At 43.7% G+C, this 14,954-nt stretch overlaps 2 protein-coding genes across 2 annotated transcripts; one reads left to right on the plus strand and one right to left on the minus strand.

Moving 5' to 3' along the window:
- The first annotated feature begins 393 nt into the window (after nucleotides 1-393).
- On the plus strand, nucleotides 394-5,027 carry gamt (guanidinoacetate N-methyltransferase). The gene is made up of 6 exons (XM_076152828.1): nucleotides 394-718; nucleotides 2,657-2,802; nucleotides 2,919-2,982; nucleotides 3,325-3,392; nucleotides 4,229-4,339; nucleotides 4,780-5,027. Exons 1-6 carry the CDS (start codon nucleotides 538-540, stop codon nucleotides 4,918-4,920), a joined length of 711 nt encoding a protein of 236 aa, XP_076008943.1. The 5' UTR covers nucleotides 394-537; the 3' UTR covers nucleotides 4,921-5,027.
- Nucleotides 5,028-6,414: 1,387 nt separating this feature from the next.
- On the minus strand, nucleotides 6,415-10,036 carry ndufs7 (NADH:ubiquinone oxidoreductase core subunit S7). Its single transcript, XM_076153548.1, has 8 exons — nucleotides 9,967-10,036; nucleotides 9,431-9,467; nucleotides 9,189-9,260; nucleotides 8,541-8,661; nucleotides 8,249-8,428; nucleotides 7,060-7,106; nucleotides 6,822-6,910; nucleotides 6,415-6,636 (listed from the first exon to the last, which is right to left on the minus strand). Exons 1-8 carry the CDS (start codon nucleotides 9,980-9,982, stop codon nucleotides 6,539-6,541), a joined length of 660 nt encoding a protein of 219 aa, XP_076009663.1. The 5' UTR covers nucleotides 9,983-10,036; the 3' UTR covers nucleotides 6,415-6,538.
- Between the last annotated feature and the right edge of the window lie 4,918 nt (nucleotides 10,037-14,954).

Genomic DNA, 14,954 nt, shown 5'->3' on the forward strand with positions numbered 1-14,954 from the left:
GAAAGTTTAATTAGAAAAGGGAAAGTTACCTTGCCTGGTCGTGTGTGCGCGTAACAAACACTTCATTAACGGCGAAGAGGAAACCAGACCGCGCTCCATTACAACATGTAAGCATGAACACAACTGTAATGACAGCAAACTCAGACAGATACATAAGATTTAACAGAAAAACTTGCTCCTCAGCGCACACAACAAAAGAAAAAACACATCCAGCATTGATTTATTTTTTGCTCTATACTTTTCAGAAGGCCGCCAAACATTCATGTGCCCCCCTGGCCTGTTGAAAGCACACACATTGAGTGAGAAGTCCGAGTAATTAAACAGAGTGAGTCCTCTTCTCTGTAGACGAGCTTGCAGCCGGTTCACTCCTTGGTATGTGTGCGTTCTTGTGAACCGTAGTAAACTCCCGCACCGTCAGCACTTCAGCTCCCGATATAAACCGCCACCGGCCACCATTCACTCTCTTCTGTGTGGAGACCGCAGCCGGCCAAACCCGTCACCGTTACCGCCACCGTCACCAACACACAAACAAGCACAATGAGCAGCAGCGCGGCTCAGCCCATCTTCTCCAAAGGGGAGGACTGCAAGGCGAGCTGGCACGATGCAAGCGCCGGCTACAACGAGACGGACACGCACCTGGAGATCATGGGCAAGCCCGTGATGGAGCGCTGGGAGACCCCGTACATGCACTCCCTGGCTACCGTCGCGGCCTCCAAAGGTAAAGACGCCCCGTTACTGGAGGTCCCCTAGGGTGATTCCATTTTCGGACACACCCAGGCTCCGGACAAATCACAATAACGACACGACGATATATTGATCTATCGTGACTATAATGATAGTGTATGATGTAGTGTGAGTTCCATTTTAATTTGGTCAGTTATAGTCTTTATCAAATATGCACTTTTAGTCTGATCACCTGACCTCCAAATAACGGTATTGATTTAAATACAGTGTGTCCTTAACCTGGAGTGTGTTTCAAAATATAAAGTGAGAATGCAAATACAAAAATGAATCACAACATTTTTGCTGACATCACACACAACATTTAGAAACTAAAGGGTAAAAACATGTTTTCAGAATAAGTAATAAAACCAGAAAAGTTAAATCTCTTATAGTCCCAAACTTTTTTTTGATTAATTCCTTTGATTCTTCTTTTTTTCCCAGAAGGATAATCTTTCCAAACAATGCTTTTCTGTAATTTCTCCAGTCCACGTGTGTGAGCAGCGTAGCGCTCAGTGCTCTGAGTATTACAGCAGGTGTTACTGTACTCATGACAACTCAGCCAAGAATGTGAAAACAGATCCACAAACTCTGAACAGACTCATGGAAAGGAGTTTATTTACACTCAGAATCTGCACAAAATATTCATGCAAAACTGGAAAATCAAAGTATTTCTGCATATAGTTAAGAAGTTTCTGGGAATATTGAAGTGGACTTTCATTCATTTATTTCTTTAGAACAGCAGCATGTTCACGTTTATTGTATGTCCTGGTTTTGTAATTTTTCCAATAAGCATTTTTCATATTAGTATAGTTTTCACATTCAAGCATTTTCTGACAAATACATTTTTTATTTGAGTTTTTCCTTTTTTCTGTTTTCACACAGGTCCTTAAAATGTCCAAGCTCTTTTTGTCTCTCGAAACATTTTCAGCCTCTTGCATATTCTTTTCAATTTCCTTTTAATATTATGTGATGCGAGTGTATCCAAGAATGAATTAGCCTAAATCTGAATATCACACTGTTGCTGTTGTGCCAGATTGTAAGTTCAGTGTGTCATTACGTGTGAAGCAACAACAAACAGCTTTTAAGCCTCGTCTATTTATATGCTCCTCTAAAAGGTCATTTAACCTCTCTGTCCGGCCTTATGTTACAACCAACTGGCTTCTGCTCCACACCCCAAACAGCGAAACCTCAAGCCACATAAATATGGAACGAAAATCTCTGCACTATATCTATAATACTTCTACAGAGTGAAACAAAGTGTCAATAATACCTTTTAATCGCCTTGTTTAGAGTTTATGGTGTCATTAGTTGCAATTCCTATGATCACACTGCAGCTTTAGCGTTTCTATAGTGTTGCTACAGTGTTGCTATAGTTTCTAATGGGTGAGTGGTGCTCAGTTCCATCCTGTTTCTGTATTTTAATCCGATGATTCATTAATGTCATTGTAATTAAACACCAACCGTCTCATGCCTTTCATGATGTAAATCCTGTCAAAACTATTCAGCGTGTAATCTAATCTTTCCATTTGCTCCTATAACTTGTTCACTCTCAGGGTCTTTAGTTATGGTCTGTCAAGGGAAATGGCATTATCACCAGCCAGTAGGAGTAATAGCTCATGAATAATGTATGTTTATGTTAATGAAGTCCGGTCAGCCCGTGGTGCAGCACGGGGAAACCAAATGACGGGTGAAACTGAACATAGCTTGGGTGATTAAAATGTCATACCTGTATTTTATAGCAATATAAAACACATTTCTCATAAAAGTATGAAAAAAACATGAGGTCATACTTTGTAAGATTCACTCACAGACACTAGAAACCGAAACAACAGAGCTATGAAGGACAAAGTGAGAGAGAGAAAGACGTTCTTGCACAGAGTCCACAGGTTTGCGTCTCCTAACATCTCCTGTATCATTGTGTTTTGTCTGCCAGGCGGCAGGGTTCTGGAGATCGGTTTCGGCATGGCCATCGCTGCCACCAAAGTGGAGTCGTTCCCCATCGAGGAGCACTGGATCATTGAGTGCAACGATGGCGTGTTCGCCAGGCTGCAGGAGTGGGCCAAGGTGCAGCCACACAAGGTCAGTCAGGAAGGAGGGTCTAGTCAGTAGGATGGTTTTAAAGAAAGAGCAATGACAGCATCCTGACATTCAGAGCTGAAGAAATGAACCCTCTTCTTTCTCATATGTCGCTGCAGGTCGTCCCTCTGAAGGGCCTCTGGGAGGAGGTTGTCCCCACGCTGCCTGACAATCACTTCGATGGTAAGAAATTAAACTGGATGATTTCTGTCTCAGAGCTCATGTGAATGAAAAAAAAAAAGGTCAAATTAAGCCTCAAAGGAGGAGGCCGATACTGATTCTGGATCATCTGCCTGGCTTAGCAATTTCCTTCTCAAAAAGGGAGAAAATGATGACTTTCTTTGCAGAGCAGTACACAAAGCATGTCAAGCAAGTGCAAACAAAGACAGTGTCACAGGAGAAGAGGAGTGAAAGAACAGAGAGGCAGTCAGAGCCAAAATGAAACAAAGTGATGGCATTTAAATCCCTGGGTGATTTGCCAGATGTGTGTGTGCGCTGCTAACACTGCCTTCCTCCTCCTCACAGGCATCCTGTATGACACATACCCTCTGTCAGAGGACACATGGCACACTCACCAGTTTGACTTCATCAAGGTAGGTCCATCAGTTCAAGTCACACATTACATGCAGCGGCGTTAACACTGAAAAAGAGGCTGCGGATATTCGATTGTATCACAACAGAACAACCCCCTCAGGAAAGACGGGGGTAAAGAATCTGTTGATAGAGGACTGAGGTGTCTTCTGGACGGCCAGCTGACGGCTCGCGGCACTGCCAACACAAACACAACACAAATGACTTTTATTTCTCCTGGAAATCTTCAAAACCTCCCAATGATTTTTGATTACAAGAGACCAACACATGGAAAGAATGAAGGAACGCTGAGGTATTCAGACAAGCGTTTATATTTGCTGTGAGGTTTATTTTGACGCTCTTACATTTCAGATGTGGCACAGTGGCAAAAGTGGAAGAATCTGAAATGAATCTGAAACGTCACTGTGTAATAATAAGGCTATCACAGCAAATGGAGACGGTTTGCTTTAGCGAATCCAATGCAGCTGATGTGTTGGTGGGGGGAGCTCTCTTTCCACCAGGCCACCCTGCTATGCATCACTGGAGAGTAAATAGACCATAATAATCAATTTTCTGCATTTTATAACCCAACGGCATTTTAGCCTCTCCGCTGATTCTCCATACAAGAGACTGAATTACATCTCCACTCCTGTGCGAGGAACACAGGGGTTTGTTGTTGGTGAGCAGAGACAGAGTTAGGTCTGAGCTCTGTTTCACAAGCTTTCCCTTCCTGACATGAAGAGTACAGACAAATGGAATAATGTAAAGATATTGAGTAACGGTGCAAAATGTCAGTGACTTTAGTGTAAATATATCAGTGATTGAGTCTTGAGAGTGATCTGTCGGCGTCTCTCTGCAGGCTCACGCCCACAGGATGCTGAAACCCGGCGGCGTCCTCACCTACTGCAACTTGACCTCCTGGGGTGAGCTGCTCAAGAGTAAATTCGACAACATCGACAAGATGTTTGAGGTTGGTCAGCTTCCAGAACAATACATTTGTGTGTGTGTCTGTTGTCTATTTGTTGCGTAAATGCAGAACATCAACATATTGAGATTTATGGGCAAACATGCACGATATCACATAATGTCCAAGCACCATTATCGCCATGGAGATAAAGACATAGCCACCAGCATTACGTCAACATTTTCTCACGTATGACAGAAGAGGAACACAGTGTGCAAAGGCTCTGATCGGGTGTGTGAACAGCACATGTGTCACTTTAAGAATAGAGCTATGATGACACAAGACGGGTCTAAATCTCTATATGGACCTTCAAACATTGATATTCACACTTGCATGTACCTTTCAAACATCATCCTGGTGTTTTCTGCACTGTGATAAATCCAAGGTTACTGTTAGCAGCTGCTGAGGCCTCACACTGACCAGACCTCTCCGTTAATGATTTTTAGGAGACCCAGATGCCTCATCTGCTGGAAGCCGGCTTCAAGAAGGAGAAGATTAGCACCACTACCATGGACATTGGACCACCAAGCGAGTGCAAATATTATTCCTTCCATAAAATGATAACTCCCACCATCGTAAAGCAGTAAAGTCCACAGACGCTGCTCGTGCCTTTTTTATAACGACCTCAAATGCCTTCACTCTCCTTCCTGTTTTAACTCACTGCCTCAATCTGTCAATAAATACCTCTAACCCACTACACGTGTCAGTTTGACCTCTAGACAATCAGTATGTGTCTTAATGAATTCAGAATACTAAAAGAGGAAGAGAAAGAAGTACTACTACTAGATGTTCAGTGTGAAAGCAGCAGGGTTTTATACTATTTGTGCCGTTTCCAGACTTAAGAAAACCTTTGTGTAACTCCAAATCTCTGTCCAAAATGAGAAACCTTCCAATAAGCATGGAATTTGAAGCTTTTAAGACTTTCATATAAGTGATTTGATGATATAGACTTGTAAAATGAGAAATGCGTACTAAAATTATTTTATCAGGACTTTCCGGTGTCTCTTAAGAAGTGATTGAGCTTTGCTGATTGTTTTGTCAATATTGTCCACCGAGATGTACAGAGAGCACAATGTGTAGTAATTCACACTCAGAGATAAGAGTGATCCTTGACCTGAAGCCACCTGGCAAGGACGCATTAATCATTAGATGGACGGTGGTGATGCAACACAAGGCTGCGCTCAGGTGGGGAACTGCAGCAGCTGGAGGGAGGAGGTGGCTTCCATTTGCTCTCCTGCAGGTGTGAGTGCACTGGATTCTATATACAGTCTCATAGCTTACAGGAGAGAATAGATCAAACTTCAACATCTACATCAACAAAGGCATCCTGCAGCCAGGTCATTGGTGTAAACGGAGCTCATGGTTGGTTTACATTCTCTCCATTCTATCATAATACATCACACAACAGAATTAATCTTCAACAACAGTTAATGGTAAATCTGTTTCACTTTAATCTTTAAAGACCTCCATGTTGACCTCAGCATAGATGCGCTTTGTTAGTCACCATCTTACTCAACAGCCCTTAGGCACAAAGAGCTGTAAGGAGGATGAACCTGTGACCTTTTCTGACGAGGTTATCTGCCGATTCAAAGCGCATACAAGCAGCTCTGCTTTAATCCTCTCTGCATTAAGTATTACAGGTTTAATGTACTGGTAGAGTACTGCAGAACAGAAGCTGACGTTAAACACACTGCTCTGGCGTTTCAGTCATTGTGTCTGGCTCCTGTACAACACACTACAGTAGACTAAGCCAATACATCATCCAAACGCATTAACAACATAGTGAAGGTCATCAAAAGCGCCCCCCAGTGGTCACAGCTACAGTAAGAGCGTAAAATAAGCTTTATGAAGGGAGCTCAGTCTAAACTTAAATAAGTTAGTAGTGATGAGAGATTTTGATATTAAATGAATGCAAGTGTCCAGTTGTTTCTGCAGATCATTTAACTTGCCTCAGCATTTAAACCACAAAGGTACATAATCACACAATGTTCTTCCTGTTAGAGCTGCAGACAAACACTGAACTGAATCAACTGGACCGACTGTGACTGTGTGAGTGAAAAGAAGCAGCTGTGAACTTAACGTAAATGACAATAATGACTTTATTAAAGTTAGCTGCTGCTGCTGCTGTCCTACATGGAGGAGGAGCGGCGCTCCAGGTGAAAGCAGAAATACAACATTTACAAACCAGACACACACATTGCACATTCATTTCCGATACCAGATCTTAATCTTCTTCTCGCGCTTGATTTTCTTCTGCAACTGTAAAGTCCCGTAGAGGAGAGCTTCTGCAGTGGGCGGGCAGCCTGAGGAGGAGGAGGAGGAGGAAAGAAAATATGGGTCGTGATGTGACCTGTGGCGCTTTCAGTCAAAGGTCAGAGATCATTTACAGAGTGGCAGTCCTGGGCATGGCAGACATTAATGTGTCCATATGTGCATAGGAGACACTAACATGCAAGCAATAGTTAATGATGGTGCTTTGATAGCTTACCTGGAACATAAATATCCACTGGTACAATTCGGTCGCAGCCCCTGACGACAGAGTAGGAGTAGTGGTAGTAACCTCCTCCGTTGGCACAGCTGGAAGAGGAAGACATGAAGGTGAAACCGATCATTCAAAACACACGGGGGGTATTAATGTCACTCCAGCTGTTCACGTCTAAAGACACCTACAAGATCAGCTGAGAGGGGGAGGGTGGGATGAATAACACGAAGAACGATGAACTCACCTTCCCATGGAAATGACGTATCTGGGCTCGGGCATCTGATCGTACACCTGTTGGGGAAGAGAAAGGTTCAGGCCTGTTTCTGTAAAGTCTAACTAAGAGCCAATCTGTGCGTTCAGCTGGTGGAGGGCTTCACACTCATCTACCAACCCACAGGCAGGTTGGTCCTAATCCAGCAAATGTTTACCCGGCTATACTGTTCTGCCGCTCTGCAGCTCACTCTACCGACGCGACGAGCAGACGTCGGTGACTCAGAGACGGCGTGGGGCTCGTTTCTAGAAGTGCGTGTGGACAAAGGGTTCAATTCCAAATGAATTAGAAGTGAACGTTTACATTGGATTAATAACAGATCTCCCCAGCTGTGTGTGCCGTGCGTAAACCGGCTCTTCCTCCAAGCTTTACGGAGCGGTTCAGACGTTACGCAGTAAACGTGGGATCTTCTAATAAGTCTTGTGTAAACACAACCCTGAGCTGGATGAAGATGTGTTAGGTTTGGCATTCTTGAGTCGTGTGGACATCGGCAGTTAAAGTCACAGGTTAAGTTACTGTTAAGACATTTTTTGGTACAGTTTATACATTGATTTCATTTGAACATTTTATAATTTCAAAAAACAAGGGGTACGTTAATCAATATATTTTATATTAATATTGAATCGTGTGTGTGTGTGTGTGTGGGGGGGGGGGGAGATTTGATGAACTCACAGAGATTTAGTGACGACAATTCTGATTTTAGTTTTCCAGCTTTGTGTATGTGTTGTGTGTGTGTGTGTGTGTTACATATCATACTAAGTCTCAATTCTTTAACAAGTCAATGTGTTAGGATTGTGCCATCTAGTGGTATAATATATAGAATATATGCAGCTTCCTTTCGGTTGCTGAGGGTTCTTTGGATCAATTCCTGCACCGACTAAATGTTGTGGTGATTATTTAAAGACTAATAAATGTCAAATACGTCCTCAGTAATAATCCTTCCTTAGAACAGAGCCCTAGTTTTAACCCGGCACAGTGGGTGAGAACATTTGAGGGTAACACTCAGCTCCACCATAATGCATCAATTCATATCTGTCAGATTGAAGCAATGGTGGGCATTGAGGGAGTCGATTAGCTTTGAGGGACTAAAACCACAACCTTTCAGTTCAGCCAAGTTGCTCTGATCACCGGGTCACTGCTGGTAATTCCCATAATTCCTCACCTTCCGTAGAGCCGGAGCCATCTTATTGGTCAGCGTTCCTGCCACGATCATGACGTCAGACTGCCGGGGGCTGGCTCTGAACACCACGCCAAAGCGGTCCATGTCGTAACGGGGCGCCGCCATGTGCATCATCTCCACCGCACAGCATGCCAGGCCAAAGGTCATGGGCCACAGAGAGCTCTGACGGGGCACAAGGGAGAGATGAGCCACATGGAACACCGACAAGCAGAGAGGCATAGATCAACCATACTGACATACTCAGTGCGGGGCCATTAGTCTCTTCTATACTCACCCTGCGGGCCCAGTTGATCAGTTCATCCAACTTGGTGATGACATACTCGCCCTTGCTGCTGGCTACAGCTGCTGGTTTGGCTGCGGCCAACGCTGTGCTCTTCTCTCTGACCGGGACCACACTGGGACAAAAAGAGGGAGAAGAGCTCACTCCCTCACTGCTCATTTGCAACTCCAGATACATTTAAGAGACGGGAAAATACAGCGATTCCTAACTGAGAAGTCCTCGGAGGATCAGAGGACGTACAAACAGCTGCAGGACAGAAGAGCGGCTCTTTCAGACCTTCATTCCTATCAGCATTTTGTCTGCCCACAACTATTTGCAATCAAGTGAGAATAAATAAACAAGATGTCAAATAAAAGCACTGGGGCGTTTCCCTTTTCTGCTTTCTATTATGCTGATGTTTGATTCGTCACCACCAAAAACCTCAAAGCAGCAGAGCTCTCAAAGGCAATTCTGTGACACATCGCACAAGACTTTGCAGAGTTTCTGATTTGAGTTGATGGAGGGTGACACTCTCTTCTGCAGTCTGTAGTGTGTGTCAGTAACCGAACAGACAAACTCTTCAGCACATCCATAAATCTGCAGAGTGAGTGTCAATCAGTAAAGGAGAGTGTTAAGTGGAGGGTTAGGGTCAGGTTATCTCACCTAGTGGAGGCGTTCTCCCCTTTAATGCTGCAGTGGAGATTCTTCTGCTGTACAGCAAAAACTGAAATTTGCCTGTTTGATGAAGAGAAAATCCAAAGGAGAGTCATTAGGGATTAAATCTCAATTGTAGCAAAAGATGGAGCAGAACTAATAAGAGAGAAACATCAATGTAAATATATTACAAAACCCAGCAAACACCATCTAAGTTTCAGAACAAGTGAACAGAATTATGAAGTCCTCACCTCGTTGAGAAAAGGCCAAATGTGGCGAGGCGAGGGGCTGCAAAATAAAAACATGAAACAGACTTGGATAACTTTTAATTTAGAGCAACAACAACCAATATTAGAAGAATTAGCATACAGTCATATATTAGCTAATGTAACCGAAGAGCAGAGTGGTACATGTTCCTTCACATAAGCTTTCCATTTGTTCTCAGTGTGCCGAAACCGTCACATAACATCGTAGGAAACTCAAGTAGACTGGAGTTTGTGTTAATATATGAGCCATATATGAGCCGCAAAGACACATTCTGGAGCCTGTATGGGTGCTAAGGTTAGCCGGCTAATATATGCTACCCTGGTTAGCCACCGTGCTAACACAGACAGAGCAAGGTCAGTCGCCACATTGATTAAAAGCCACGAAGCACATAACATACGAACTCAATACACCGGGGAGTGCATTTTTATGTCCATAACTTCTAAACAGTATAGATAAAATAATTCCCGGGTATCACAATGACGCAGTAAAAGCATTTCACTTGGGTCAAAACAACACTTACCAACCAACGCCGCCATCTTTAGAGCTATGATTACGTGAAAGTGCTTCCGATGTACTTCTAAAAAGGAGCTGTGGATGGCGCTGTGGTTCGACACACAAAGATTAAACATTAGAACAAACACTATAGAGTTCGTAATAACAACATGCTGTCCAGCGTTGTCCTGATGCACGGTGATTCCAGTTCTTTTGTGCGTTTTACATAGAGCTGTTCATTTTGTAGGAGAAATAACGTGACACAAGTTCAAATGAACAGAGGAGTGACTTCACCCCGGTACACCGGTCTCCTTAACGCCTCACCTACAACAGACTCGTTGCAATTATTTACAGCCTCACAGGAGTCTCAGCGCAGACAGATGTGCATGTTTATAATGCCATTGTTCCGGCAAAGTTTTTGCGCTGGTTTAGCTCAGTGGTTACTTCGACAATCTAAATCTTCCCGATTTTCCAGTCTCTATCCCTCCACGGGATGGAACCACGGGCGCTGTCTAGCGTTTTGCTAACGCTCGGTGATTCCTGCACTATGATGCATTTTACACAAAACCTTTTAATAATAGGCGAAAAAAATAATAATGGTGGAAAGATGGCGCAAGATCATGTCAGCAACAGCAGTCTCTTTACTTTGTCCCCCCTACATAAGTCTATCGGGAAAACGTTCAGGTAACACTATTAATAATTCTATCACAGATCTCCATCGTCATCCTGATAGTCCTTTCCACTATTTGTTTTTCGCGCTGGTCTGGCTCAATGGTTACTTCGACTTATCAAATCTAAACAGATTTCGCGGTCTCGATCCCTTCCCGGGATCAAACCACGGGCGCTGTCCTGCGTTTTCCTGATGCTCGGTGATCCCTGTTCGTTAGTGCGTTTTACACAGGGCTGTAAATTTATAGACGAAATTACGTGACACAAGTTCATATGAACAGAGGAGTCACTTTACCCCCGTACACCGCAGAATCGTGGCATTTGCCTCCCACTCCATTTTCTACAACCTCACAGCAGTCTCATAGCTGACAGGTGTGCATGTTTATAAGGCCATTTTTCTACCTACGTCGCTGCGCTGGTCTAGCTCAATGGTTACTTCAACTGTAGCACAAGAGCATTTGAACCCTTCCCTGGGATCGAACCACGGGCGCTGTCCAACATTTTGTGACGATTCCTGTTCTGCTGTGCGTTATAAACAAATGAGATGTCGTATAAGATAAAACGTAAATAATATTAACATAATCATACGACCAACAGAGGATTCCTACAGTCGTAATTCTTTAATCTGAGCTAATACTACTATTGCTTATCGCACCTTGACACGTCTACTACTGCAGACTTGTTGACATTTCTAAAGCTTCTTATAAAAACTGTACTGGAGGCACTTTATAAGGCCTTTTCTCACGCTGTACCATCGCGCTGGTCTAGCTCAGTGGTTACTTCGGCTTATCAAATCTACACAGATTTCGCGGTCTCTCTCCCTTTCCGGGATCGTACCACGGGCGCTGTCCAGTGTTTTCCTGATGCTCGGTGATTCCGGTTCTTTTGTGCATTTTACATAGGGCTGTTAATTTATAGGAGAAATCCCATCACACAATTTCTTATAAACAGAGGAGTCACTTTATCCCCGCACACCGGTCTCCTCAACGCCTCGCCTACCACAGACTCCTTGCATTTTTCTGCATTTCCATTTTCTACAACCTCACAGTAGTCTCAGCTGACAGGTGTGCAAGTTCCTGTACTGCTGCTGGAATGGTGGAAGCCTGGTTGTACACCACTGTATCATCAGCGTATAAATGTAATTTGGCTTGAACATCTCTATCTGAATCATTTATAAAAATTGAAAACAGAATGGGTCCTAAGATTGATCCTTGAGGGAAACCTTTGGTTATGTCAAGAAAATCAGATTTATAACCTTCAGCATAAACACATTGATAATAAAACGTTTTTAACATAACATAATCATACGACCAACAGAGGATTCCTACAGTCGTAATTCTTTCATCTTAGCTAATACTACTATTCCTTATTGCACCTAGACACGTCTACTGCTGCAAAATTGTTGACTTTGCTCAAGCTTCTTAGAGGTATGAACTTTACCGATGGCACTTTATAACGCCTATTCTCACCAACTGAGCCGCGCCGGTCTAGCTCAGTGGTTACTTCGATCAACAATCCTCTCGGGCTACGTCGTCTCCTTCCTCCACGGGATGAAACCACGAGCGCTGTCCTGCGTTTTCTCTCTCTATGCGTTTATTAATGCACCTTGACGCCTCACCTGGAGCACACTAGTTGCATTTTTCTACAATTTTTTTCACAGCTTCAGACCTCACAGGAGCCTCAGCGCACTCAGATATGCAGGTTTATAAAGCCATTTTCCATCGTTTAACATCGCGCAGGTCTAGCTCAGTGGTTACTTCACTACCCCTTCTTTCTGATACGTCGTCTCCTCCCACGGGCGCTGTCCTGTGTTTCACTCTTTATGCTCGCATCTATGTGTCACTTGGTGTACAACCTCATTAAACATTTCAATGCGCCCAATCTCTTTTGCAACGGTGACTACTTTGGCTACCAATCGCGAGTCTTTATTTTCCTCCTCCCCTAAATAAGTCTCTCGGGAAACCGTTCCTACTCAGGTAACACTATTAGCTGTAATAAAGATAATGCTATCACGGATCTCCATGGTGATAGAGTCATTTCCGCTTGCGCTGGTCTAGCTCAGTGGTTACTTCGGCTTATCAAATCTCAACAGATTTCGATTGTCTCTCTCCCATCCCGGGATCAAACCACGGGCGCTGTCCAGCGTTTTCCTGGCGCTCGTTGATGACTGTTCGTCTCTGCGTTCTACACAGAGCGGTTACATGTTAACATGACACAAGTTTATATGAACAGAGGAGTCACTTTATTTCCCTCCCCCCCGTACACCGGTCTCCCGATACAAAGGTTCTCATCCACGTAACAGAACTGCGTTCATTAATGCTATTACGACAACTCCATAAAGCACCTGAACGCCTCACCTAGAGCAGATTTGTTGCGATTTTCTACATTCTTCGAAGTCTCAGCGCAGACACATATGCATGTTTATAAAACCTTTTTTCATAAATTGTCAGAGCGCTGGTGTTGCTCAGTGGTTACTTCAACAATTCCGTGGATTTGAATTATTCCCTCCCAGCGATCGGACCACCGGCGCTGTTCAGCGTTTTGTGACGATTTTCTAGAGCTCTTCTCAAGCTTCTTACGTATATAAACTTTACATGAGGCACTTTATAAGGCCTTCCCCCACAGAATCTCAGCGCGCTGGTCTAGCTCAGTGGTTACTTCGATCAACAATTCTTTCAGAATAAGTCGTCTCCTCCCTCCACGGGATCAAACCACGGGCGCTGTCCTGCGTTTTCTCTCTTTATGCTCGCATCTATGTGTCACTTTGTGTCCAACCTCATTAAACATTTCAATGTGCCCAATCTATGTTGCAACGGTGACTGATTTGGCTACCAATTGCGAATATAAATGCTTTGTCTTTTTCTCGAGTCTCCACTTTAAGCTCTAAACTGAGGAGAAGAGAAGGATCTGAACAGCGGGGTCGCCAGCGGATTCGAGGTCCACAACAGAAGTCTCTTTATTTTCCTCCTCCCCTACATAATTCTCTCGGAAAAACGTTCCTACTCAGTGACACTTAGCTGCATTAAAGTTAATGCTATCACAGATCTCCATGCTGATACAGTCATTTCCGTGGCTTGTGGACGCGCTGGTCTAGCTCAGTGGTTACTTCGGCTTATCAAATCTCAACAGATTTCGATTGTCTCTCTCCCATCACGGGATCAAACCACGGGCGCTGTCCAGCGTTTTCCTGACGCTCGATGATTCCCGAACTTCTCTGCGTTTTACACAGAGTGGTTACATGTTAACATGACACAAGTTTATATGAACAGAGGAGTCACTTTTTTTCCCTTCCCCCCGTTCACCGGTCTCCCGATACAAAGGTTCCTACCCACGTAACAGCACTGCGTTCATTAATACTTTTATTGCAATCCCATAAAGCACCTGAACGCCTCAACTAGAGCAGACTCGTTGCATTTTTCTACAATTTTTTCACAGAGTCAGACCTCACAGGAGCCTCAGCACACTCAGATGTGCAGGTTTATAAAGTCCCTTTCCAGCGTTGAAATTCGCGCTGGTCTAGCTCAGTGGGTACTTCGATCAACAATTCTTTCAGAATACGTCGGCTCCTCCCTCCACGGGATCAAGCCACGGGCGCTGTCCTGCGTTTTCTCACTTTATGCTTGCATCTATGTGTCACTTTGTGTACAACCTCATTAAACATTTCAATGCGAGTGATCTATGTTGCAACGGTGACTGTTTTGGCTACCAATTGCGACTATAAATGCTTTGTCTTTTTCACGAGTGTCCACTTTACTTTCTAAGCTGAGGAGAAGAGAACCATCGGAACATAACTCACACGGGTGAGGATCAATTGGTTCGAATTTTGGGCAAATCGGAGAATATTGAAAAGATTGATACGGCGATCAACGTTTTGGAAAACTTTAAAAGCCCCTATCTTGGACACGAGGATCAATTAGTGCAAATTTGGGTCAGTTTTCAATTCTTCTTAATATTTTAGATTTGCCCCAAATTCGCCTCTAGCACCTAGAGAGCTAAAAGTTCAAAATGATACGAAGTTTATATCATGTTGAAAGTAGACGCACCTAGTAGGTGGGGATCGTGCAAGTAAACGATTTCTCCACAAGAGAGCACAAGAGAGTACCTTACCTTTAGGCGAGCTCTGTCAAGGTAGAATTGTATCGTATTACTAAATGAAGGAGGTCATGTTTTTAGGATATCTCAAAATGTTATTGATGTTATTTTCGCGAGTTTCTTTCAAAGCTAATGGAAAAGGGTGTGTGTGTGTGTGTGTGTGTGTGTGCGTGCGTGCGTGTGTGTGTCTCCCCATGATAGATGATCAACAGGTGACATCTGGTTTGGATCTGGATTGCTCCATAATCAATTACA

The sequence above is a fragment of the Genypterus blacodes genome, unplaced genomic scaffold (genome assembly GCF_046128005.1).
Source record: "Genypterus blacodes isolate CSIRO-AG114 ecotype Tasmania unplaced genomic scaffold, CSIRO-AGI_Gbla_v1 ptg000058l_1, whole genome shotgun sequence".
Lineage (NCBI taxonomy): Eukaryota > Metazoa > Chordata > Actinopteri > Ophidiiformes > Ophidiidae > Genypterus > Genypterus blacodes.